The sequence below is a fragment of the Echeneis naucrates genome, chromosome 14 (assembly GCF_900963305.1).
Source record: "Echeneis naucrates chromosome 14, fEcheNa1.1, whole genome shotgun sequence".
Taxonomy (NCBI): domain Eukaryota; kingdom Metazoa; phylum Chordata; class Actinopteri; order Carangiformes; family Echeneidae; genus Echeneis; species Echeneis naucrates.
Window position 1 is genome coordinate 22,433,614 of NC_042524.1, and position 25,956 is coordinate 22,459,569.

Here is a 25,956-nt window from a genome sequence, read left to right on the forward strand (position 1 = left end):
GTGCCATCACCCCCAGGGGCCACCTTTACTCTTTGTCTGACCCAGAACAGCGAGCCATGAAAGACTATCTTGACTCTTCACTTAAAGGAGGAATCATCCGACCATCCTCCTCTCCTGCTGGTGCCGGGTTCTTTGTTGAGAAGAAAGATAAGATTATCATCAAGAACATCAGAGAGGCTATGGAGAAAGCCTCAAGATGGCTGTGGATCCAGAGGGCGGATCCTTGGAGTAGTACGCTACTTGGACATAAGTCAGGGGCTGGTCGCTCAGGCAAGGCTGTCTGATGATTTAAGACCCGAAACACCCTACAACCTCAGGTTCAACACTAATGATGTGTCAAAGTAGCGCCGAGAGGTGTATTTTAGAACTATCGCTGCCCCACCTCATGCATTAACTTCATCACAGGTCACGTTTTCCTGGACGCCAGAGGCTGACCAATCGTTTGAGAGACTGAAGGTATGTTTTACCACAGCCCCCATTCTCACCTTGCCAGACTCTTAGAGACAATTTATTGTTGAGATGGATGCTTCTAGTGGGGGTGGGGGCAGTTCTCTCCCAGTACAGTGGCAAGGATAACAAACTGAATCCCTGTGCCTGTCTCTCTCATAAACTTTTGAAAGAAATTATGACATAGGCAACAGAAAACTGCTGGCTATAAGGGGGCTCTCGAAAAATGGAGACACTGGTTGGAGGGAGCAGAGCAGCCTATCATCGTGTGGACTGACCACAAAAACCTTATATATGCATACACATGCATATAAGTACATACGCAGAGCTAAGCATTTGAACTCTTGTCAAGCCAGGTGGGCCTTGTGTTTCAATTCATCCAATGTGCCCACTCCAGCCTCATCACCTGTCATCCGGGTTCCCAGTGGACATCGCTTGTGGCCAGACAGCGCTTCTGTGGGTCAGGTATGGAGAAGGATATCCAGGACTATGTCTGTGCCTGTCCTGTTTGTGCCTGCAATAAAGTCTCCCTTTCTCCTCCACCTGGCCTCCTGCATTTCTTTGGATTTCATCACAGGCCTCCCTGAATCAGAAGGTAACACCACCATCCTCACTGTGGTGAATAGATTTTGTAAGATGGCCCACGTTTTTCCTCTGCCTATGTTACTTTCCACCAAAGAAAGAGCGGAGGTCACGCTGTCTCACATGTTGCAAATCCATGGCTTCCCCAGGGACATTGTGTCGGATAGTGGGACTCAATCCTACAACCCAACCTCCTGGAGTAAGCATATTATGTGGGCTGAGTAACCGTTTCAATGTGTTTATCGCTATCAGCCTCCTCTGTTCCCAACCCTGGAGGCCGAGGTTTGTGTTCCCGCTTCCCAGGCATTGGTGAGACAGTGCCGCTGCACTTGGACCCAAGCCCATCAGGTGCTGCTACGCAACTCTCCCCTACGGAAATTCCTGGCTGGTTGTTGATGCAAGAGGGCGCCTACCTAGCAGTTGGGCCAGAGGGCAGGGGTTGCGTTAACCGAGAATTCCCCGTCACTGATGGATTTCTTGATTTGATGGACAAATCTGAAGGCCATCTGACATTTTCACGGGTTGCAATTACTTCAGAACAATATCAAAACAGTCATGAGAAGCTTGTCCGAAACAAAGGTACAAAGTTTAACGACAATCGCCTCTGCAGCAACATCACTTGACGCATTTAATTACGCACAAGCAGGCACCCTGTTTCACTGCATGCGCAACAGGAGGAAGGTGAATGAGACTGAGTTCAGGAAGCAGCAGGTGAAATGAGTTCATATTCATATTCTGATTGCAAGTATTTAATTTTGGAAAACCACACATATGGCCACATTTAGTGACCACCGATGTCACTGAGGGGAAAATGTTTTCTCTCATGCCTTTATAAGTGCATCATTTAGTTTGCTCGAATTTAATTTGCATTACAAATTAATGAATGAAAATTAAATGCTATTGACTGTCTTTATCATAATTGAAAAACGAAAATTAAAATGACAGATAAAAATAGATGACAGATTTTTTTTTAACCTGTCCATCAAAATGACGGACAATGAAAAAGTCGAGCGCAACCTCTGCCAGAGAGTGGGGTTGTCAGCATGGAATCTTCCCCTCCATGTTCAGTCCCGTAAACTTGCTCCTTGCTTCATCTGTCCCTTTTCTGTCACCAAGGTCATCAACCCAGTGGCTGTTCACCTCCGTCTGCCTAAGCCCTTCGGGATTCACCCGACATTCCATGTTCCTAAGAAGCATTCCGTGTTTCCAAGAAAGTATTCAAACTGAGGTGGCTGTCTCCCTGGTATAATTCCCAAATCCGTGCCTTAAAGCAGACATCAAGGAAATTAGAAAGAAACTGGCGTTCCAGTAAGTCAGAAGAGTCTCACAGAGCCAGGAAAGATAGCCTAAAAACATATAAAAAAGCTCTCCGCAGTGCTAGAAGTTCATATTACTCAGCACTCATAGAAGAAAACAAGAACAACCCCAGGTTTATCTTCAGCACTGTAGCCAGGCTGACAGAGAGCCATAGCTCAATTGAACCAGTGATCCCCTTAGCTCTAAGCAGTGATGATTTTATTAACTTTTTTACAGATAAAATTCTCACGATCAGAGAAAGAATTTATCAGCTCTTGCCTACGTTAGATAAAAATCTCCTACTGAATACAGCAACTCCTGAATCAGCTGCAACGCCTCTTTTACATCTGGAATGATTCTCACCTCTGAATCTCTCAGAGCTAGCTTCTATAGTTTCATCATCCAGACCGTCAACCTGTCTATTAGACCCAGTACCAACTAATTTCTTTAAAGAGATCTTTTATTTAATTGAGCCGTTCATTCTAGATTTGATTAATCTGACTTCATTTCTGGGTTATGTACCTCAGGCACTTAAGACACGGTCATCAAACCCCAGCTTAAAAAGCCTAATCTTGATCCAGATGTTTTGGGAAACTATAGACCCATATCGAACCTTCCATTTATTTCTAAAATCATTGAGAAAGCTGTAGCAAAACAACTACATGAGCATCTGGATGGGAACAGTTTGTTTGAAGAGTTTCAGTCAGGATTTAGAGCCCATCATAGCACAGAAACAGCGCTGGTTAAAGTCTCCAATGACATTCTAATGGCCTCAGACAATGGATCAACCTCCATACTTCTCCTTCTAGATCTTAGTTCTGCATTCGACACCATAGATCATAATATTCTACTACAGAGACTGGAACATGAAATTGGAATTAAAGGAACTGCACTAAGGTGGTTCAAATCCTACTTATCAGATAGACATCAGTTTGTTCATATTAACATCAGCTCCTCCTCATGTACTGTAGTCAGTCATGGAGTCCCGCAGGGTTTGGTACTTGGACCAATCCTCTTTACGCTTTATCTGCTTCCTCTAGGCAACATTATCAGGAAACACAGCATCAACTTCCACTGCTACGCAGACGATACTCAGCTGTACCTATCAATGAAGCCAAATGAAGACACTCAGATAGTCAGACTGCAGGCATGTCTTGAAGACATAAAAGTCTGGATGACTGGAAATTTTTTACTTCTCAACTCTGACAAAACAGAAGTTATTGTACTCGGTCCTAAGCACCTCAGAAAAATTTAATCATCTCATCGGTCTGGACAGCATCACTTTGGCTTCCAGCTCCACTGTCAGAAACCTTGGAGTAATTTTTGACCAGGACATGTCCTTTGTCCCTCACATAAAACAAGTTCGTCGGGCAGCTTTCTTCCACCTGAGAAACATTAGGAAAATCAAATCAAATCAAATCAGATTTATTTGTATAGCACCAAATCATAACAAAGTTACATCAAGGCACTTTACATATAGAGCAGGTCTAGACCAAACTCTTTATAAAAATTATTTATAAACCAAGCCATCTGATGACTAAGCCATCAGAATCATCCATAATGTCAGTTTTTATGTATGTAAACCAATTGTTCTTTAAATCTAAAATTCTTACTTTTGAAGATCTGGTGGAATTTAAAGTTGTTCACATTATGTTTAAAGCATCTAATAAATGACTATCTGAGCACATACAGAAAATGTTTTTTAAAAGAGAAGGTGGATACAATTCAAGGCGCCCATTAAACTTAAAGATTCGTACAATACGTACAACGGAAAAGAGCATTTTCAATTCATGGTGGAAAACTATGGAACAAGGTAAATGAGGAGTTAAAATAAAGCCAAAATTTCATACAATTTAAAAGGAAATATAAGGAGGTTATTTTTACAAGATACAGAAATATGGGTGGGTGAAAATACAAATGTGTAAATGTAAACTTAGGAATCCTTGTAATGTGTGTATATATGGGTATCCAGATGGACATATGTATATATTTAGGTATATGTATGTGCATGCGTATGTATGTGCATGCGTGTATATGTGCATGTGCATGAGGAGTTCATAGCAAGAACAGATAACACCAATGATGGAAAATTGATTAACTTTAATTTTGATATACTTTGAGGTCCTTTAGGTTTATTTATTTATTGGTGGGACTGCACAAGTGTGGTTTTGTGTGTGTGTGTGTATATATATATAGATATATGGATAGGAATATATATTTATGAATATAGGTATACATTCATATGTATATAAATATCTATTAAATAAGAATGTTTATAATGTATATGTTGCATAAGGGTGTATATAGGTGCCAGGGTAAATAGTATTTATATACAGTGGCATAGGTCAGCACATGACAATAATAATTCAGGTATCCTCTAATTTATATTCAGGTATACAATTATCTGTATTTATACTGGGTAAAATTCTTAATATTAATAGGAACAACTTCTAAGTACGCCAACATTTTTGATATCTTAACCACAGAAATGATCATGGGGGTCCATCTATAAACATAGTATTGAGTTCAAGGGGTAGGAGTTCATAAGTTTTGATTACTTCTTGCTACTTCTTTTTGAGCATGTTAAGATTGCTGCTGAAATCAGTTGTTCATTGTTGTATTTCTTGTTACTTTATACTGCCATCATGCTTGAAATAAAGACTTTGGAAATGAATTGAATTAAATTGTAACCTACAGAAGTATAGTGCTGCCACGTCAGTAAAAGAAAAAAATATCAGTATCCCGTTATTACAGTATACAAACTTATCACATTATAACACAATATTTTCACATTATTACAATATACAAATTTATCACGTTATAACGTGATAATTTATTGTTAGAATAATATACCTCTAGAGGGTTGGACTCATTCTTCCTTCTGTACAGCCCCATGCTTTTTAAAAACATTCATAGTGTATGCATACTATACTATATCATACTATATCATCCATCATGTGCGATAACAGCAGAATCTCGCCTTGTATAATGTGCCAGAGTATAATGTTCTACCATGGTAATAACCTTTATTTCCCCCATGAAGCAAAGAAAGTATGACACTCAAGTTGGAGGCAGATCATTCAGTCCTTCAACTGTGCAGATGAGAGACTGAGGAGTACTGAGATGATGAATGGGTTAATCCACACACAGATCCATTCTGCAGTGATGGGGTTGAACTGGGGCACCCATGCCACAGGCCAGATTAGACAGCACCTAATGCTTTGTAAGATGATTACATCTATTTCAGGAGGTATTTATTCCATCAAACTTGCAGACTTTATTTGATTACATTTCACAGAATCATTATCTCTATTCACTGCCAAAGGAAAAGTTAAGATGTTTATGGCCTGTATTGTTGGGAGAAGAATAACAACCAGTGTGCACACATGGTGATAAAGTCTTGTAATGATGAATAACGACTCAAACAATAAACAGATCACCGACTCTTATCACCACGTGAGAAATAATGGCTTCTGATGAATGAGTGCCGTTAGTTATTAATTGCTGATTTCAGAAATGAACAATTATCAACGGTAATTTGTAGTGATAGCTTGTGGTCAACGGAATTACATTTTCAGGCACAGCATTCAAGTGCAACATAAGTGTGTTCCTGGAGAACATCTGTTGCAGGATATTATGTAAGTACCCAAACGTAGGGAAAGATAAGACATGACAATGTAATCCATACTCACTCACTCATCTTCTACCACTTATCTGTGTACAGGTCACGGGGAGTGCTGCAGCCAATCCCAGGTGAGGGGGGTGGTGTGCACAGGTTTATTTATTAACTATTAGAATCAGAATCGCCTTTATTCTAATAGTTTTTGCATATAAATGAAGATGTGTACACCACCCCCTCACCTGGGATTGGCTGCAGCACTCCAGGTATTAATGGGTTCAAAAAGAAAATCTTACTTGTGATACAAAATGCAATCTAAGTGATTTGATGACTCTTTTCATTCGTCAGTCAGAAATGAGGAAAAGCCAAAACTGCTGATCTCCCTAACTCGCTGTATCAATCAGAGGTCAGAAGTCGCAGCAAGGCAGCATTGTGGTTAGTGCTGTAGCCTCACAGCAAGAAGATTGTGGCTTTGATTCCTAGGCCTCAGGCCTTTCTGTGTGGAGTTCTGATTGGTGACTCCAAATTGCACGTAGGTAAGTGTGAGTAGTTGTTCATCTCTGTGTGTCTCTATGTGTTGGACCTGGTAGTCTGGTGACCTGTAAAGGGTGAACCCCACCATCGCTCCAGCTTGCCACCAGAAACACATAAGCAGTAGAAGATGAATGAGGAGAGGCTTCTGTCGCCCATATAACAACTCTTGGCAACTGTGCTGAGAGGAAAAACTTGAAATCATGGACCCAACCTGCCTTGTGTGAGCAGTCTTGGCTGTTCATGGTAGTGTCATGTGCCAAAAATGTAGGAGTATGTAAGTAACGTCTGATCTATAAAATTCATCAAATATGCCGTTTCCTAACACAGAATGCAAGAACACATTACAAGCAAAATTATTACATTTATTTTAATTTAAGAATTACAGAGTTTTAATAATTTCTTGCATTATAGGAGAAATGCTCCCAAACCAAAACTGAAAATACATTTTACCAGTTTAAATTACTGAAATGACTGCTATCAGTTCACTCCTGGTTGTTAAGTGGTATTCTCTCTAACTATCTTTGACAAGTGCTTACAGCAACATGCAGACTGCACTCTACAATGACTAATTACAGCCATGTTTAACTTCACATTAATCAGTCAGCAGTCCACAGCAGAGAGGAATGGAGATCATGAGGTTAATGTGCAATACATAAGCTTGATCACTGTCTGCTAACGTGCTCTGAAAACAAAGCATGTGATACAGCACATGTTGAACAGGCTGAAACAAATTTAATAAGCTGATGACCATCGCACTCTCAAACAACGCCATATGCAGTGCAGCATTTGTGACATCAGTCCACTGCTGCTGGTTTTTGTTCGCTGTCGCTGAGACAGCAGTTTGTAAGAAGACATACCATTTTGTGGGTTAGGGTTAGGGTTAGGCAGGACTGGCATGACTGGTAGGAATCGCAGCCTCATCAGGCAGATACTTAATCATGCACCAGAAGCCAAATGGACCCACTGTTTTCTCCACTGTGAAAGCCTTGGAGCAAAAAAGATTTAACAAGACTTACACCAAATATCAATGTATTTGTGAAAACCATCAACTTCATTAAAAATAATGCTGAACTCCAGATGTTTTGCAAAGCTTTGTGAGGGAATGGAAGCAGATGAAGTCCAACTGCTCTCTCACAGTGAAGTGAGATGGCTCTCAAGAGGTCTTATTCTCCAGCATTTGTTTGAGCTGAGGAATGAGGTTTTCTCTTTTCTCACTGAGAAAATAAATTCCTTGAACATTACTATGCCAACACCAAGTTCACAGCTAAACTTGCCTCTCTCTGTGACATTTTTTTCCACTGCTGAACCAGCTAAACATCTCATTTTGAGGGAGAAATAGCAGCATATTTTTTGTTGCAGACAAAATTCAAGCTTTCAAGAGGAAACTTGCTTTGTGGACTAAGAGGGCCCAGGAAGAGATAATGGACATGTTTCCACTTTTGTCTGACATTTTGGAAAACTCCCCTCAGGTGAAGATCAGTCATTCAGAGAAATTCAGAGAAATTTGATGACTAATTTCCTGAGGATCCAACACATGTAGGTTGCAGACCCATTTTCAGTGGATCCCACTGAAAGTGATGTTGCTTTGCCCTCACATCTGCAATCAAAGCTTCTGGAAGTTTCCACTGATAGCACAGGGGCAAATTGGGCATAGGCTCCTTCTGGATTGCTGTCTCAAAGGAGTACCCATGTCACTGAGGGCTGTGAGACTCCTTCTCCCATTCACAGCTACATACCTGTATGAATCAGGATTCTCCATTGTGGCCACAACTAAGACCAAACAAACTCAGAGCATCAGTAAAGCCTGCAGCTTTACAGGGGCACAGGCCCCCACACAGACACATACACAGTCTCACTATATTAATGCCACTCAAACTTACAAATGCACTATGGTGATGGTAGCCTATGGGAATATTTATTTAAATGTGTATGCATGAACAGAGCTTTTTTTTTTTTTTTTCAAACATAATCAAGTCCTTTATTGAAAAGGAGTTTTACAAAAATTTATCTTCAGACAAACGTAACTAGTATGGTACAAGATATTCTAGAAATGGGTGTTGCCCGTACCATTCAGTGATTATGCATCATAGTTTGAAGTGATTTTGCTGCAGCCCTATTAGGCTGGGGGGCTTGTCACAAGGGCTTTCAACTACTCCTAGACGCATCATTCATAGTGCAGGGGTAAGGATATTATTCTGTGATGAAAAAATGACTCATTCATGAAATTTCATTGAGAATTTTACAGGGGAGCACTGTGCATGTTTACCAGGGCACATTCCCCAGTAAGAAGCGTCTGGCGATGCACATGATGTCCGTATGATCTGGCATGGTTATGCCGCATAGAAAGATAACAGGGAAAATATTATTACGAGGGAACACAAAGATCGCTCCAAAAACATTTTGTCCATTTCACCCCTAAGGGTTTCCGTAGAATTTCTCTTCAGTTTTTTGACAGTCTACAAATATTTTTGGATTTCAGATTTTGGTGTTAATAAGCTTGACTTGACCCTTTATATTTGTTGATTGTTGACTTGATTTGTTATAAGTGCTACTGTGTTCAGTGCGATGCAATGGCCTATATTTTAAAAACTTAAAAAAGAAAAAAAAAAATTTTGTTCTTATTATTGCCCCAAGAAAATAAAAATGCAAGGAATCATTTTTCCATTGCTTTTTTCTTAGTCAGGAAGGGTTGATTCTGGTTTTCAAAATTGCAAAGGAGTCCACCCCCCAGACAGATACTGGAAGAGGATCCTGATAGCTGAAATATCTGCCTCACGATTTACTCTTGGAGATGCTAGGAACCACAAGTAAACCTCCAGGAGAGGAACTGGGAGAGAAAGAAACAGAGAGAGAGAGAGAGAGAGAGAGAGAGAGAGAGAGAGAGAGAGAGAGACAGAGAGAGAGAGAGAGAGAGAGAGAGAGAGAGAAAAAAGCTCAGTCCTTCCCCCAGCAGCCTAGGCCTGCAGCAGCATACCTAAAGAGTAGAGGACTTTTTAACTGTACGCTCTGTCATACAGGAAAGTTTTAAGACTGGTCTTGAAAATTACTAAAGAGTCCGCCCCCCGGACCGATGCTGGAAGTTGGTTCCATGGAAGAGGAGCCTGATAACTGAACGATCTGCCTCCAGATTTACTTTTGGAGACTCTAGGAATCACAAGTAAACCTCCATCTAGAGAGCGGAGTGGCCTGCTAGGACAGTAAGGAACTATGAGCTCTCTGAGATACGATGGAGCTTGGCCATTAAGAGCTTTATATGTTATCAGAAGGATTTTTAAATTCTATTTTGAATTTTACTGGCAGCCAATGAAGCAACACAGGAGAGATATGATCTCTTTTCCTAGTTCCTGTTAATATTCGTGCAGCAGCCTTCTGAATCAACAGACCTTTCAGAGATTTATTTGGACATCCAGATAATGATGAGTTACAGTAGTCCAGCCTAGAAATTATGACTGCTTGGACTAGTTTTTCGGCATCCTCTTTAGAGAGGCATGCTTCAGATGTTCCTAATGTTTCTCAGGTGGAAGAAAGCTGCCCGACTAACTTGTTTTATATGAGGGACAAAGGACATGTCCTGGTCAAAAGTTACTCCAAGATTTCTTGCAGTGGAGCTGGAAGCCAAAAATCAAAATCAAATCAAATCAGATTTATTTGTATAGCGCCAAATCATAACAAAGTTACATCAAGGCACTTTACATATAGAGCAGGTCTAGACCAAACTCTTTATAAATTTATTTAAAGAGACCCAACAGATCCCCCGATAAGCGAGCACTTGGCAACAGTGGCAAGGAAAAACTTCCTGTAAGAGGCAGAAACCTCGAGCAGAACCAGGCTCAGGGGGGGCGGCCATCTGCCTCGACCGGTTGGGTTGAGAGTGGGAGAGAGAGAGAGAGAGAGAGACAGGCATTGGAGGGGGGTGTAGGCAGGAACATGTTGTTGCATGAAGTTCATGGAGTTGAGCTGTAATACAGAATTCATGCTATATGGGACCAGCAGGTGTTGCAGGAACATGGGATGGAGATGAGTCACCACCTGCAGGATGAGGACAGGGAGAGAGGAGAGGAACTGGGAGAGACAGAGACTTTGGCAGAACATGGTTAGTAAATGCAGTATAAATGTGTAGAACTGGGTGAAACTGTTTTTTTTTTTTTTTTTTTTTAAGAAAGATGGTTTTTATCAGCGCATGCAAGGAGGGAGTTAGAGAGAAAGAGGGAGAGAGGGTGACAGGGAGAGACAGAGAGCGAGAGAGAGAGAGAGATAGAGAGAGAGAGAGAGAGAGAGAAGCTCAGTCCTTCCCCCAGCAGCCTAGGCCTATAGCAGCATAACTAAAGAGTAGAGGACTTTTTAACTGTATGCTCTGTCATACAGGAAAGTTTTAAGCCTGGTCTTGAAAGTTACTAGAGTCCGCCCCCCGGACCGATGCTGGGAGTTGGTTCCATAGAAGAGGAGCCTGATAACTGAACGATCTGCCTCCAGATTTACTCTTGGAGACTCTCCAAGTAACTCTCCAAAGTAAAGCCATCCAGATTTATTAGATATGGTTTCTCTGAGGTGCTTAGGCCCAAGCACAATAACTTCAGTTTTGTCAGAATTTAGAAGTAAAACATTCTGGGTCATCCAGACTTTTATGTCTTCAAGCCATGTCTGCAATCTGACTATCTGTGTAACTTCATTTGGCTTGATTGATAAATACAGCTGAGTGTCATCTGCGTAACAGTGGAGTTTGATGCTGTGTTTCCTGATAAAGAGTGAAGAGGATTGGTCCAAGTACCGAACCCTGCGATACCCCATAATTGGCAGTAGTACGTGAGGAGGAGCTATTGTTACCAACAAATTGATGTCTATCTGATAAATAGGATTTGAACCACCTTCGTGCAGTTCCTTTCATGCCAATTTCATGTTCCAGTCTCTGTAATAAAATATTGTGATCAATGGTGTCAAATGCAGCACTGAGATCTCAGAGAAGTATGTAGGCTGATCCATTGTCTGAAGCCATTAGAATATCATTGGCAACATTAACCAGCGCTGTTTCCATTAGATGTCCATAAATTAAGTGTGATAAAATGGAATGGCACAGGGAAAAAGTATTGAACACATGAAGAAATGGAGGTGCAAAAAGGCACCAAAAGCCAAGACACCAGCTGAAATCTGTCAGTAATCAGAAAACAATCCTGCCCCTTGTCAGTGCAAATCAATATCAGCTGGTTCAGCCCAGTCCCAACTGATGGCCTCAAAAAAGGTGTCTCATTGCCATGGTGTCACACAAGAAACAGCTCATGATGGGTAAAAGCAAACAACTCTCTCAAGACCTTCACAACCTTACTGTTTCAAATCTCTCTTCTCTCTCTCTCTATATATATATATATTTTTTTTTTTTTTTTTTTTTCATGACCTGTAGGTAATATTTTTATTTTGAGCCAAATTGCATGCACATTACACACTGCACAGTTGGAGCACATGTAAGTCTGATAACTCTCTTTCAGCATGTTGACACACCATTTGACATTGTGAATATCATTTACATCCCAGGTGGATTTTGTCCAAAGATAAACATAAGTAGTGAAGCAGCCAAGAGGAAGAAGGCCGACTCCTCCACCGACACACAAGATCTCATCACAACTAGAGTCTCTGTGCTTGAATTTATTAAATAAAAACTGGATCAGCTCAGCTTACTGCACCAGGAGAGTTTCGAGCTAGCAAGTCCTCCATTGCAGCAAAAGGTAAACCAGCTCAAAAAAGAAAATAAACTGTCCTTAACATGCACTCCAGGAGTATACAGGACAATCTGATATTCTCAGGAATTCAGATAACTCCGGTATAGCGCTGCCTTATCCCTTTGTGATCTACTATCGGATTTGTGTGTGTGCAGAAACGCCTCCAACCGCAGGTTAGCGCTGTCTGCAATTGTTAACCGGAACCTTGCGGCAGCTCCGCTGGTTGTTTATGTGTGACATAGCCTTCCTCAAAAGCCGCGTCATCTTGACACACACACACACACACACGCACACAGTACTTTACCTGTTTACCTTTAAACCGCAAGTGTCTTTACGTTATGCCTAGCGTTAGTTGGTAGTATAGTATTTAATAATCAAAACAATTGTTGGCTTTGTTAATTATTGTTGGAGTTAATAAATGCTATTTGTAGCTTCAAAGAGAAGTCCTCTTGTCATTATTGTGCATATTTTATTGTGATAGGTGGCTGACTGAGAGAGTCAGAACCCGGACTTCTTCACTGTTCACCTAGTGGTGCTGATATTTCAGATATTGGCTCCTCTAATTGAACAACTGTGTATGAGGCAGCGTTTACAGTTTGGTTATTAGTCCCAGTTCCGGGCTGGTGCCCCACATTATTAACTGAATTTAATCATTTCTGATTTTATAATTCCTAATTATCACTATTACATTATCTCTGATAATCAAACGCACCCTTTTCAAGCCCAACACATCACACAGCTCTCTCCAATAAATAAGAAATGCCTTTCTGAGATATATAAATTTGTCTCAAGTATCAATTCCCAGTGGCGCCACCAGGTGGTAGCCGGAAGGGGCAAGGCCACCCTGATAAATTTGCTGCTCTTGTCAGTCGCATATGCATGCATCTCAAAAAATGCAGTCAGCAAGGTGCTCTTACCTTCAGTCACACATAGCGCAAACCACGCACCCTGGGAGGCTTACAGAAAGCAACACCTCAGTACAGTCACGTTAATAACATCAATCAAGAAACGCCGGTTGCAGGTTGCGAGTGAAGAATGAGGACTACCAGTATTAACATCCAAACGAGTGGAAAGTGTATAGATTCAGTAAACTGAATTTAATTACCTTTCTAGAGTTAGCTGGAGCTATTTGCTATTTAACAGGCTCTTTGACATGATAAATTCAATAACTTAGCTAACATTAGCCAGCTCCATAAGCTATTTAACTTGCTTTTGGACATGATAAATTCTGGCGCTAACATTATGTTTTATTTATCCTGAAATTCAGCATGGCTTTGCTGTGCCACCCCAAGATTTTCAGTGGCCCCATCTGGCCACCCCTAAGAAAAATTTCTGGAGGTGCCACTGTCAGTTCCATGCATCTACCTATATCAAAATGGGATACCAATATCAACAGATCTGTCTTTCTACGTTGAGTTTGATTTCATGACCCAGATCGACCAAAATACATTTAGAATGACAAAAATGTTAAATTTACTACTGATTCAGTTAAAGGTACTTCACAGATCACATATATGTCAATATATGATGCATATAATGGGTTTCTCTCACTCTTATATATGCACTCACATGACAGACACCTACTCCCACGATCTCTGGCTCTGTCTATCTGTGTAGCACTTCTGGTCAGCGGTAAGACAGAAACTCTCCTCCACCTCCTACACATCTGCAGCCTGAAAACACCAATTGACTTTCTTTATTTAAAAAAAAAAAAAAAAGAATGGGCTGCATTTATTGACTGCCTCAGTCTGCATCCTGACCTTGCCTGCTAGAACATGCCATCTCTGCACATACATGTACCTTCCCTGTACTATAATATTTCTCTCTACTAATGTTATATTTCCTGTTAATCTCAATTTTATTATCATCCTGCACATCCAGGAACACTACGGTGAATCCTCGCCCTCTGTCACTGAACAATGCATATATAAATATCGCTTGATGAATTTCTTGTCTCCAATCTAGATGTAATCTCTCCCTCCCATGTGTGCTGGGTCTGGCAGTTCAGTCGCGTTGGCTGCAACCTCCCTGGATATCTGGGGGCTGAGGTGTGCCCTCTGCCCTCCCTGTCTCACAAAGGTCATTTCACAAACTAGCTTCCAGTGAGGGCAGGTGATAGTCACACACATAATGAGATATTTAGCTGCAACTAGAGACCTCACCAACTGACACCAGAATCAACATTTAGCATAACCAGTGGGGAAACCTTGGCAGCCAGACAACCAAATGAAGAGAGAGAGAGACATTGCTGGCAAACGTTTCACCAATGGCCACCAATAACTTGGCTGTTTGGAAGGCACTGAACCACCTGTGGGTCGTAGGGTGACACTACAAGGTGTCTATGGACAATCAACGACTGCCATTGTGTGGACTCCACAGCGTACTGAAGATGACCGAGCAGTATCTTATTCTGCTGCAATCACCTGTGTCAGGCAGACATGAGAAAGAAGACTGTGCCATTAAATTAGATGTCTTCCAAGCTGCATCCCAGTTTTAAAAAGGTAATGAAAGGCTCTGGTCGGTTCATTTTTCCAGTCATAACGTTAACAAACTGGATATGTAATATGGAAGCACTGTGCCATTTTTAGTGGTAATCTCCCAAGGTGCATCTAGCAAAATGGATATGTAACATGGACACACCCTAGATGCAACCTCATACATTGAATCTGTGATCGAGAGCTTTGACTGATGAAACAGACCCTGACCCATTCGTCTCAGAATATGTTTAGTCAGTTGTGTGGTTGTTTGAGGAAAATCCTATGACCAAGCATCAGCATTAAGGCAGTGATAGTTATCTATTTGTTATACATACAATGAAATAAAATAATTAAAAGTTGATGAAACAGATCTGGGGCCTCATTTATAAAGCTTGCCTATGCACAAAACCGTACCTAAAACTATAGAAAACAGACTTGTACAACTCTATATAATTCTGACCCATGCATAAGCACATTTCGGAGGAAAAGGGGAATTGGTGACACAGACGTAGTGGTGGTGAACTGAAGTATGATTGAAGAAATGAAGAGTGGAAAGACTGAGTGTTTATAATTTCCCTTTATTACACATTTAATTTCAACCCATATCATGCATTAGAGCCATGTAACCACAATGATTTAATTCAACAGCATTATTTTGCATTGAACTGAGTAATTGTTTCGGAAGCATCTCCTTAGAATCTAGAATCTAACTGAGTCTTGCCGTCATATTGTCCACTCCCGGAGCACAGGAGGAGGAGAGGACGGCGCATAAAGCATCTGCCTAATGTGTAAATAACAGAACATTTTCCTGTGATTCTGTGAACACATATTTAAAATGCCAATTAAATCCTGTGTGTGGAAAACAAAGCCATTCAGAATCGTTACACTTCATACTTTCCTGTTCTTAGTTTGTCGGCTCTACTTGATGCTTTTCATAACAAACCAGGCATAAAGAAAAGGGTCATGTTCACACACTTCACTCTAAACAGTATTTTTCATGGTGGGGATTAGCACGAACTGATTATCAGTCTCATTATTGTAAACCTGTAAATACAGCGGTGAGCCCTGTGTGTAATGCTGCACAATGGCAGAATTAGGAGGGAGAGGGTCTTCAGGGACCATAACGACTTGGCCCATGATGATGACTGTCTTGAGCCGTTTTAGATTCCCTGGAGCTGCTCTTGGATCTATGTGCTGAACTGGGTCCAGCATTAGAGAGGGGTATAAACACGCCATCCCAGTGCAGACACAGGTCCTCACCCTGTTTTCAAATGTGCAGAGAAAACCGTTCTCAATGGGGTCTATGCCTGTGTGCAGTCAGCAGTAATGCACGCCATCGCCCCCCGCCCCAGCATTATGAGGCAGAGCCCCTTTCAAGACAAGCAGGATATGAGCAGGGTGCAAGACTCTGTCAGAATGTCATGCTCAAGAATCTTTTTGCACATTTCCATAACACCAGTTATGGACGCGATTTTTGTGTGCATCAGCATCAGGTCAGGAGCAATGCCCTCCCCCCTACACAGGGTTTTATAAATCCGGTTTTATAATATTTTATGGCATGCACAAACTTTGTCTTTTGGGTGTACATACACTTTTAGTTACAGTCCTACGCACAGTAAATGAGGCCCCTGACAGGGCTCATAGAATATGTTTCATCACTTAGGTGGTAATTTGAAAATAGAGGGTTTTTAACATTATTTTCTTTATAAAATGTCATTTGCAACATTTCATCAGCACAGCCCCAGCTAATGATATGTCACCCAATAAAGAATCTGCTCACTGTAATAGGGGATAGTAGCTAAAAAAAAAGTATTGAATTAACCATCTTTTAAAAACATAACCGCTGTAAACATATACCTATATACATATAACATACCTATATACATATAACCTAAAAATTCTGATCAGCTCTAGAACAACCAATAATTTATGTAGCTTTCTGTGATTCTATCTTTTACTTCTGCACAGCAATGATGAATAATCAACTCCAAAGCCAATGCTCTAATACCTAATTGTCCATGTCTCTGTGTCTTCATTCTGTCACTACAATAAACTCAGACCAACTTCTCTTCACTCTGACATAAGAAAAATACTGTATTGATGCCAGATACTTTGGCTATAAAAGCAGCTGACAGCTAGGCCTCTAAAGAGAGTCTCTGATTGGCTGTGACATCACCCACTCGAGCCACTAAAGGTATCTGATGACGAGATGTGGGATGTGATTCTACACATCACTACAAAAGAAGGTGGAGGATAATCAATGGATAAAAACACAGAAAGAAAGCATCAGTGTGCCAGTCAAAATGGTAAGACTGATACAAATCTAAACTAACTGGATTCACAAGTGGACCGATCTGAATGTTAAAAGACATTTGTCTATTGGGAGATTCTTTTTCAGGGATGCATATCTGCATTAATTTAAAAAATTTACAGATCTGTAGTTTCCCTTCAGTAAAGTGACAGATGTTGCGCTAAACGTTTTGTGCATCTCTATTTCACACAATCACATACAGCCAAATAACAAAAGAGAAACCAGAGATCAGCTGTCGGTCAGACTGATTAGAGAAAGCAACCTCCATATGAAGCTTTAATGTGCTTATGGTGCTATGCTTATTACCCCCATTATGCAACCATCACTTACAGACTGATTGTGCAATTGGTCATATTTCATTCAGATGTAGTGATTGGTTGAGATTATTTAAACAACACATGCAGCAGAGGTTGATTCTGAAGTTTGAGAGTCCTGACACCACTATTCATTTTGTAACATGTGTGGAATTTAATTAATCCTATAAAAAAAAAAACTTAACCAGAGTGAGCACAGATTTGGTTTGATGTATTTATTGGGCCCGGGAAAGTAAATGTGTTATCATGTTAACGCATGTATCAATTTATGCCAATGTTTATTTTATCTCAAGTTACAACCATTTGTTTTGGGTTTATTTTTGTTTGTTTTTTTTTAAGCTTCCATTGATCATGTGTACTGAACACACATACAGGCAGATACTATAGGCCACAGCAATTTGAGGGGTTGGCTGTTGAGCACTACTGGCGTGGGATCGGCTTAAATGCACATCTCAAACAGTAAGAGCATTCGGGTAGGGCTAAGACTGCTCACATGAACTGGAACATGAAAGAACCAGTTGGGACAGAAAAGTAAAGAACACTTAAATGGAAATTTCCATTTTAAATCTCTCCCAGAAGAGGGAGGTGATAATAACGAAGCTGTTTGTAACCAATTCAAATAATCACAGAAAAGTTGTGCAATTAATTACAATCACGTATTGGAATAATTTCAAAGCTTGGAAAATATTGCTGATGGGGGAATGTTGAGTCTATGTAATAATATTGCAGGGGGTACAGGCCAGACCTGCTTTACTACATGAAAGTGCCCTGAGATAAACTCTGCTCGGTTAAATTAACATGACTTGGCCAAGCAGAGAGAGTGAATGAGAGTAACTCCACAAGGACTTAATCAATCAAAAAAAATGGTGTTGGGTGACATCATGAAGCACCATGGAATCATAGGAGTTGTCCCCTGGCTTGACTCCTTCAGCATGAGCAGTTCAGAAAATTTTCACATGGAGCTGAATTTTCTGCAGATATCCTCTTCACAAACATTTTCTCAACTCTTTCAGACTTCAGAGACTAAAATCCTTTATCTACTTCAGATACAGAGCTGAGAACCGCCAAGTGGGAATAGAGGATATGAAACATGATATTTAAACCAAGCCTCTGTCAAACACAACAGAGACACATAAGCAGATGACATATGATTTGATTGAGAGGTGAACAATGAAACAGAGCATTGCCATGACTTAAGCCACAGAGTTTGCTTCAGAATTGATGGAAACACTTTTGATAATCTAAGACAACTCAAGAACATCTAGACCAGAATTCAACATATGGAACCCAACTCAAGATCTAGAACACATTTGAACAACATTAGGAACAGCGGTCCAGGGCTCTAAAGAAATTTCAATGTGGATAAGTTACACATTATAACCTCATTCATGTTTGGTAATTATTAATAACAACTGAAGTGTATGATTTAAACTGCAGAATGACAATCCATCACTCACCAATACTCTGATGCTCATTTTCTAGGAACCACAAACAAGATGAAGCTGAGAGAAAGAAGCAGCTGCTTAAGGTGGCTGTACTCTGCTGACTTACCAAGAAGAGCTTCAAACAAGTTGCTTTTAAAAATCCCCATCACTCTCTGAATGGCAGATTTGAGTTGTTGCTCCTCCGGCCTCCTCAGTTTCGTGCAATACTCCTCCAAAAGCCCCAAGGCTCGAGCTGTGTCTGCAGAGGAGGGGCAAGTAAGAGCAGCTGTGGAGTCTATGGTTTCTTTATATTTTATACATTCTCCTTATACCAAGCCGACTTCATTCAGTATGATGTGACCACATTGTGTGTGGGCATTAATACAGTTAGGGCAAACAAAAAATAAATAAATCTACATTAGCACAACAGACAAGTCTCTATGGATTTGCTGTAGGGCAACTATCAGGATAGTTTGATTAATACTCCAATATGCTATTTCAAATTACCTTTTTGCTTTTTATTTTAAATGTAAAAGGTTTAAATGATGAGGGTGTGACTTTTGTACCAAACAGGTATGTTACCTAACTTCTGGAGAATATCATATGTAGCCTGGGGCATCTGTGATGTGAATATTGCAGTTTTACTTGTATTTCAATTATTTGTGCAGCCCTACTTTACAGCTGAGCACTTACCATACTGCAACACAATAGACACTACTCACATTTTTTAAGAAACAGAAGGAGTGTATAGACAAAAGTATATGGTCACCCCAAGTTTCATCCCAGTCAGTCATTATGTGTAACCAACTTGCAACAGATAGCATTTAAGTGTGTGTGAAATGTTGCACCATCAAAGTAGCCACATGCCAAGTTGCCTCTGTTTTTAAACAGGAATTAAAGGGTATGGCATGTTTTTTTCTGATTTAGCAAAATGGAAATGCAAAATGGACATGCCCTAGATGCATCTTTACCATGCATGGACTCTGTGATCAGCAGCTTTAACTGATGAACCAGACACCGACTCATGTGTCTCGTAGAATATGTTTAATCGGTGTCATCACTATTTTAATAAATTCCTACAGATGGCACATCAGCTTTAAAAAATATGGTAGTTATCCATCTGTCACACATATGTAAAATAAAATATAGCACATTTAATATACTCATTGGTATTTGCTTATCACAGCAGAGTCTAGAGGTTTCAGGTGGTATGAGGTATGTGCGCTGTCCAGTCATGTTCATTGATACTAAATGGGAGACTTAGTCACAGAGGTGACATTATGTGCAGAATAAAACATGACAGGTCCAAACACAAACTTGTTTCTGCAAAGGTGGAAGGAAGTAGGGGGGCAGGGGGTTATGTCCATATACCTTTGTCAGGCTACAAGAAACCCACAACCAAGCCTGAGCCGGTGACTAACAATTTGGTTATGTATAAGTGTCCAGGTCTTTCATGTTGCGTATTTACAGGATCACATGAAAGCTGGATGCTTATTATTTTTGGCTCATTCACTAACTTACCTTTTTTTCTGATAGGCATGGTTGACTTTGTGGTGTTTCACCCTCACTAAGCGTTCCAGCTCAGCCTTCAGTACATGGTCAAAAAGTTATTTTTATTTTTATTATTATTTTTTTTTTTTAATGAGAGGGATCTTGAAGCATTGGACCTCTAAGTGGAGTCTCAAGCATATGAAGGAGGCCTGAGGGCATATCCAGGGGTCTGTGCCCAGCAAAGTCCAGGAAACCAACAATGAAATGTATCCCTGATGACAGCAACGACAGTAAGTCACAGGAGGCTCAGATGAGGTCCCCTATAGCCATGTCTGTATGTGCAGTGATTCCAGGGCCCTTGATCTGAGAAACAGATTTGAAGCCAATGGTTTTAACACATTATGCACATTATGTTGTGCATTATTTCAGCCCAGGTCCACTTCAAAAAATGTATCCATTGGCTGAAGAGAAAGCAAAACACAGAAGTGCCTTGTCATGGATGATTCAATGCTGGTCCACACAGCCTCTCACAGACAAACCGCTGACACCAGCCGGGGAGTCCTTACTGGCGAAGAGAGCTGAAGCCTCTCCAATGTCCCCCGGGAAGGAGAAGCTGTCGGCTCTGAGGGATGGGGTGCTCTGTCCTCAGCGACACAGCCGGCGCGGTGTGACAGTCTGGACTCGGTCCTGTGTCTGGAGAGCTGCTCCACATCACCGGTCTTGTCTCACTCTACATGTGAAGCTTCTTCCAATTGTGTAAATACGCAGGCCACAGTGGGAGCTGCAACGACACCCCTGACCGTGTTAGTTGAGAAATGTCACTTGTCGCCGCGTTTTGAGTGAAATATCAGCTAACATGAAGCAGTCACTTCAGAGTTTATATCTGGAAGTTGAGACTTATGAAGGCATTTGCATGCTCATATGAGATGCCCGAAAACAACTCACAATTTGAACACATAGGCCTTTGATGCTGCCTTTTAATGACAGTGTTGCTTCCACGCACAAATGCAAATATACGTGCCGTCTAATAGTTAGCTAGCGCTCATGCTAAGTCAGCGGCCATCGGCGGTGCGAAACCAAACATTGCTTTCCCAGTGCGACGCCTGGCTGTAGGAAAATACCTGCCCGTGGGAGAAAACGCATGGCTCTCAAACGACTCCATGTGTGGTCATATTCCATGAAATGCTGACTGTGCGTGGGGAGGAAATTTCTCCTGATAAAACTCAATTCTGTCCTCGGGCTCCCACATCTCTTTATTGTTTAACCAACTACTGTAGCATCGCGCTAGCAATATGAACTGACAGCATCATCAATAGTTTTAAGATCCAGGAACAACTCAGCCACAATGAGCAGAAGAACTTCCGTTTACTGCTTTCAAAATAAAACATCCTCTTTAGCAATATTTCTGCTGTATTGTAGCCCTCAAATATTACTCCAACTGTCTATGATTTTATATTTAGAAACGTATGTATGTGAACTGAATAATGTGTAATGAAGAGACACCGTGTGAGTGTACAAACAACGTAAAATAAATGGATTTTAAAAACCACCCACAGTTCCAGGTCCACGCATTAAGATGAAACAAAAAAAACTTAAATAGCGGTACACTGACAATTCAGATTAAATAAGCATGGTGTCACTTCTACAGCGTTACAGTTCCATAAATGAGAGTTACGACGTTACCTTCAGATATGTTAGCTTTCAATCAGGACTTTACTGAGTCACTTGTTACTCGTCTACACACCACAACAGCCCATTCAATCATGTTTTCCCCAAAACGTCCAGTGTGATACATTTATTTTGCTAACCTATTGCCATGTCTTCAGAGTGTAATACAGTGTACTTGACGCAACTGTTTAATTTACCTTAGCAACGCAGAGGCTGGAAACTGGTTAGCTGGTTTCCGTCTCGACTGACAGGACGCGGAAACCAATGCTACTGAGCGATTTTTTGTCGTATCAATGTGGATTAACCAATGAGAAAGCTTCAGACTCGAGTGACGATGAAGGATGAAATGTTGGTGCATTGAATGTACAAGGAAACATGACAATTCCAGTTAATTCTGTCCTTCACAATTGAGATTTTTATTGCAGTTATGGGTGGTGTCATTAGGGCTTTCATATTTTACTGAGACACCTCAGTATTGAATGACAAGCAAGACCAGAGGCCTGTTATCACGAAGTTGAAATTCAGTTTAGGGACGTAAATTCAGGGTTTAACCCTGGGTTTTCAGTCTTGCGAAATTAGTTTAATTTCTATTGGATCACACTGCCATGGTATTTACACTGAGTGAGTAACCTGAGTGAGCAGGTTCAGGATTAAGAGTTTAGCAGGTACATTAGATCGCCTACTGACCAATCAAGTCTCTTGGAAATTGGCCTGGCCATTCCAAGATAGACAGATAACGATAGAACTGTGAGAGGAGTTGGGGAGAGAGAAAAATTTGTGAAAAAAAATCAGAACTGAGTTACTTTTTGTTAGAATTATTTGTTTATAGTATTCCGATTTTGTTATTATAGTTTGCTATTAGCGTGTCGATAACTGTTTTTTTTTTTTTTTTTTGTTTGTTTGTTTGTTTTTTGTTTTGTTTGGGGTTTTTTGGTTCTTTTTTGTGGATTTTGGATGTCGGGTGAATGAAACTAGATAAAGGCATTCTAATCAGCCTTCGTGATACAAACCCGTGGTTGCCACTAGTTGTTCGGTGAGGGAACATTTCTCTCAGTTGTCATTTGTAGGTCAACAAGAGTGACATTTGGTGTTTATAACATTGCTGCAGCAACCGCTGTTGAGGACTCTAACTAAATAGAGTGAATATAAGAGAAAACAAACAAATACAATTGAAAGAAAATGCAGATGATTGAACATGCACACTCTCAATTCATGCTGTCATTGGTTTCTGTATTCATAGTGCTCAGTAGTAATTTCTACTGACATTAGAAGCTTAAAAAACTTTTTCAACTCGCCACTTTTCAAATGCCACAAAGTTTGCATTAAGAATGCATATGTCCCAGTTATGATATTCATAATTTGCAGTTAGTGCCATAGAGTCATAAATCGTAAAACAGGATAACATAAACAGGATTGTAATTGAAGAGGAGGATTGTAGAAGCATCTATTACTGATAAATTGCTTAAACAGCACCAACTTCAATTGTGTGTTGTCAATTGTTCAAGCATATATGTAATTTTCTTTAAAATGTAAACGATTACCTGAACATAAAATCAGAAGTAACATTCATTTATTTTAGTGAAGAAAGGTGCGCTTTGTGCAATAATCAGATGACAGAACAACAGGATTTTCATTAAAAGTGTTCAGTTCAAAACAATTGTTAGGGTATAGCTTAAACTGTAGCCTCTACTCCAGTCTGTATCATTTTTCTGAATAGTTTTTCAAATGACACATTTAATATGTGGATTAGACAACATTAACCAAACAGAGTTGTGTATTCATGCATCATACAATGACCATCAGTTATACAGATACATACACATTGTGCATTAAGGTCGCTGCTTTCACTCATACTATAGGTAGCTCAACCAAATGGGTGCTCAGCATTCTCCTACAACATTTATATACATTTTACCCAGTTTCACTTTGGCATGCATTTTACCATCATCAACCCTCTCAAAGGTAAAATATCCTCTGCCCATTCACCATCAGACTGTAACATCCTCTGCCATAAGTGTGCCTCATCTATAGTTGAATCCATCCAAGGTACGTCCACCCCATAACTTTTCCCTGTACAGACAAGCACAGACATTATGTTATTTATATTGAACTCATCATAATGTGTCTATGTGTGCACCTTTCATCAAAATGTAAAATGGATCACATAGCATCAGTCTAGCTAGTTCTCCACAAGTTCTCCACAAATGTCAGCAGAATTTGTGTTCTCAATTTTGTTGTGATGCTCACCTCTTGCTTCCTTTTCAGGTCCCTTTACCTCCTGCCCTACTGTGTTGCCCTCCTACTTGATTAGCTGACCCTGGCCTATCTGTGTCTCATTGGCTCCTTTTTTCTAGAAGAGTTAGTCTCAGGTTGTGTCCAAAATACATATACAAAGATAAACCATAATAATAGGAATGCCCATCTTATATTGTGTAGGCCTCAATTTTCCAACCAAATCAGCCCTGACCCAACAAGGGCTGGACTTGACTAGACCACTGATGATGAGCCGTGGTATCTGCGCAAAGCCATTAGCAGCAAATCCATTAAGTCCAGATCCCTTAAGGCAACTGGGGCCTTAAGACTTGTTGGTCCAGCTCATCCCACAGATACTGGATTGGATTGGGGGATACTGTGGTTGAACTATATAGGACATAGTAATTCATAAAACTCACTAGAGGGAGTGGTGTGTGTTTTCAAATATAGTTGCAGTTCTGTAATATGTGAGTATTTTTCAGAAGGATACATTTCACATCAGAGTGTATTTTTTGACCTTGCTATTTGTCAATTTCATGTTGCTGCTCTGTGAACTCACCTCTGTGCATTAAAAGTGCACCATGTCCATACTGTATATAAGGCAAATACACATTGACATTTTAGATTTCATTTCATTTTCTATTTTATACTATACTTATTCTGTTATGTTTACTTATGTTTGTTAAATATATTCATACTTATGTTTATTCTGCACTGAAAAAGGAGAAGCTCTCCAATCTTGTTGTACAGCTGTATAATGACAATAAAGGGCATTCTAGTCTATTCTATTCCATTCTAAGTTCTGCATGTTCAGATGAGAATGATTTCAGAGTACTATCCAAGGGAGGGAAGTGGAAACTCCCCATAACTACACTTTTTTGTTTATACTAAGAATAAATTAAGTTTGATGTAAACAAATACTGTATTGAGGGGTTATTTGTCAGTCACATCACAAATTAGGATCTCCTCACATATGATGGTTTGGGAATTGAAATTTTGCTAGTAGTAAAAGCACAGGTTTAAACAGCGAACCACAGCGAAAAAAGGTCAAAGGTTAGTAAAATAAATAAATAAATAAATAAATAATATATAATATAATAATAATAAAAAAACAGGTGTTACATGATCAAACTTTGGTTTTTCTTTCTCTTATATACACTATAAACTGCCTCATGGTTCTCTGCACAGCTCAGCACTTTATTTTTTTCATTTAACCATGTTGAAAAACTGGAGCTCTGGAGCTTGAATCTCACCTGTACCTAATCCAAGCCTCAGGCCTCCTATATAGCGGCTGCTCAGTCGATCGTGGTCCCACACTGTCATCTCTACACAGGCCTCCCTGAGGTCCTCAATTCGAAAGCCATCATACACCATGGTATGATTGAACATTGGACTGACTGTTCTCTTCACCACCCGGGTCTTCTGGCAACTTTTCCTGCTTGTGTCAGGAAGTACGGTGCTGCAACAGAATAGAAGAAAGTGATTTTTTTATCTATTAATTTATTAACTTATTGTATTTTAATACTTTGGGCAGTGTCCTGACAGTACATCCTACCATCTTACGAATGGGTCAATAATCACTCCTTTGAATGAAGGGAGATTCTTACAGTCTTTTACCCAAATCTGCACCTCACCAGTCTCCATCCTAGATGATCTTTTATCTAAGGATGTAGTCAGACCACAATAATTTATAATACAAAGTAATACAAAATAAGAAATAATAATAGGAACTGAGGAATCATCAGCTCACTGTGGGATGCCTGGGGCAGAAATCTCAGAGCAACCCTCATCTGTCCCCTGCCATGTATCAGTTGTGGGAAGAAAGAACT

General features: G+C 40.2%; 2 protein-coding genes across 3 annotated transcripts in view; both read right to left on the bottom strand.

Annotated features, from left to right (window-relative positions):
• The window catches only part of dlg2 (discs, large homolog 2 (Drosophila)), a 256,903-nt gene extending 235,383 nt beyond the window's left edge, over positions 1 to 21,520 (bottom strand). For both annotated transcript variants that reach the window (XM_029518553.1, XM_029518554.1), the window contains exons 1-2: positions 20,237 to 21,520; positions 18,843 to 18,974 (exon numbers count right to left, since the gene is read on the bottom strand). In XM_029518553.1, coding sequence (XP_029374413.1) covers positions 18,843 to 18,974; positions 20,237 to 20,255 — 151 coding nt within the window. In that variant the 5' untranslated portion in view covers positions 20,256 to 21,520. The remainder of the gene's footprint in view (positions 1 to 18,842; positions 18,975 to 20,236) is intronic.
• Positions 21,521 to 22,722: 1,202 nt separating this feature from the next.
• On the bottom strand, positions 22,723 to 25,943 carry LOC115054286 (synaptotagmin-like protein 2). The gene is made up of 4 exons (XM_029519437.1): positions 25,878 to 25,943; positions 25,683 to 25,788; positions 25,381 to 25,586; positions 22,723 to 23,944 (listed from the first exon to the last, which is right to left on the bottom strand). The coding sequence occupies exons 1-4, from the start codon at positions 25,915 to 25,917 to the stop codon at positions 23,796 to 23,798; spliced, it is 501 nt and encodes a 166-aa protein (XP_029375297.1). The 5' UTR covers positions 25,918 to 25,943; the 3' UTR covers positions 22,723 to 23,795.
• Positions 25,944 to 25,956: the final 13 nt, after the last annotated feature.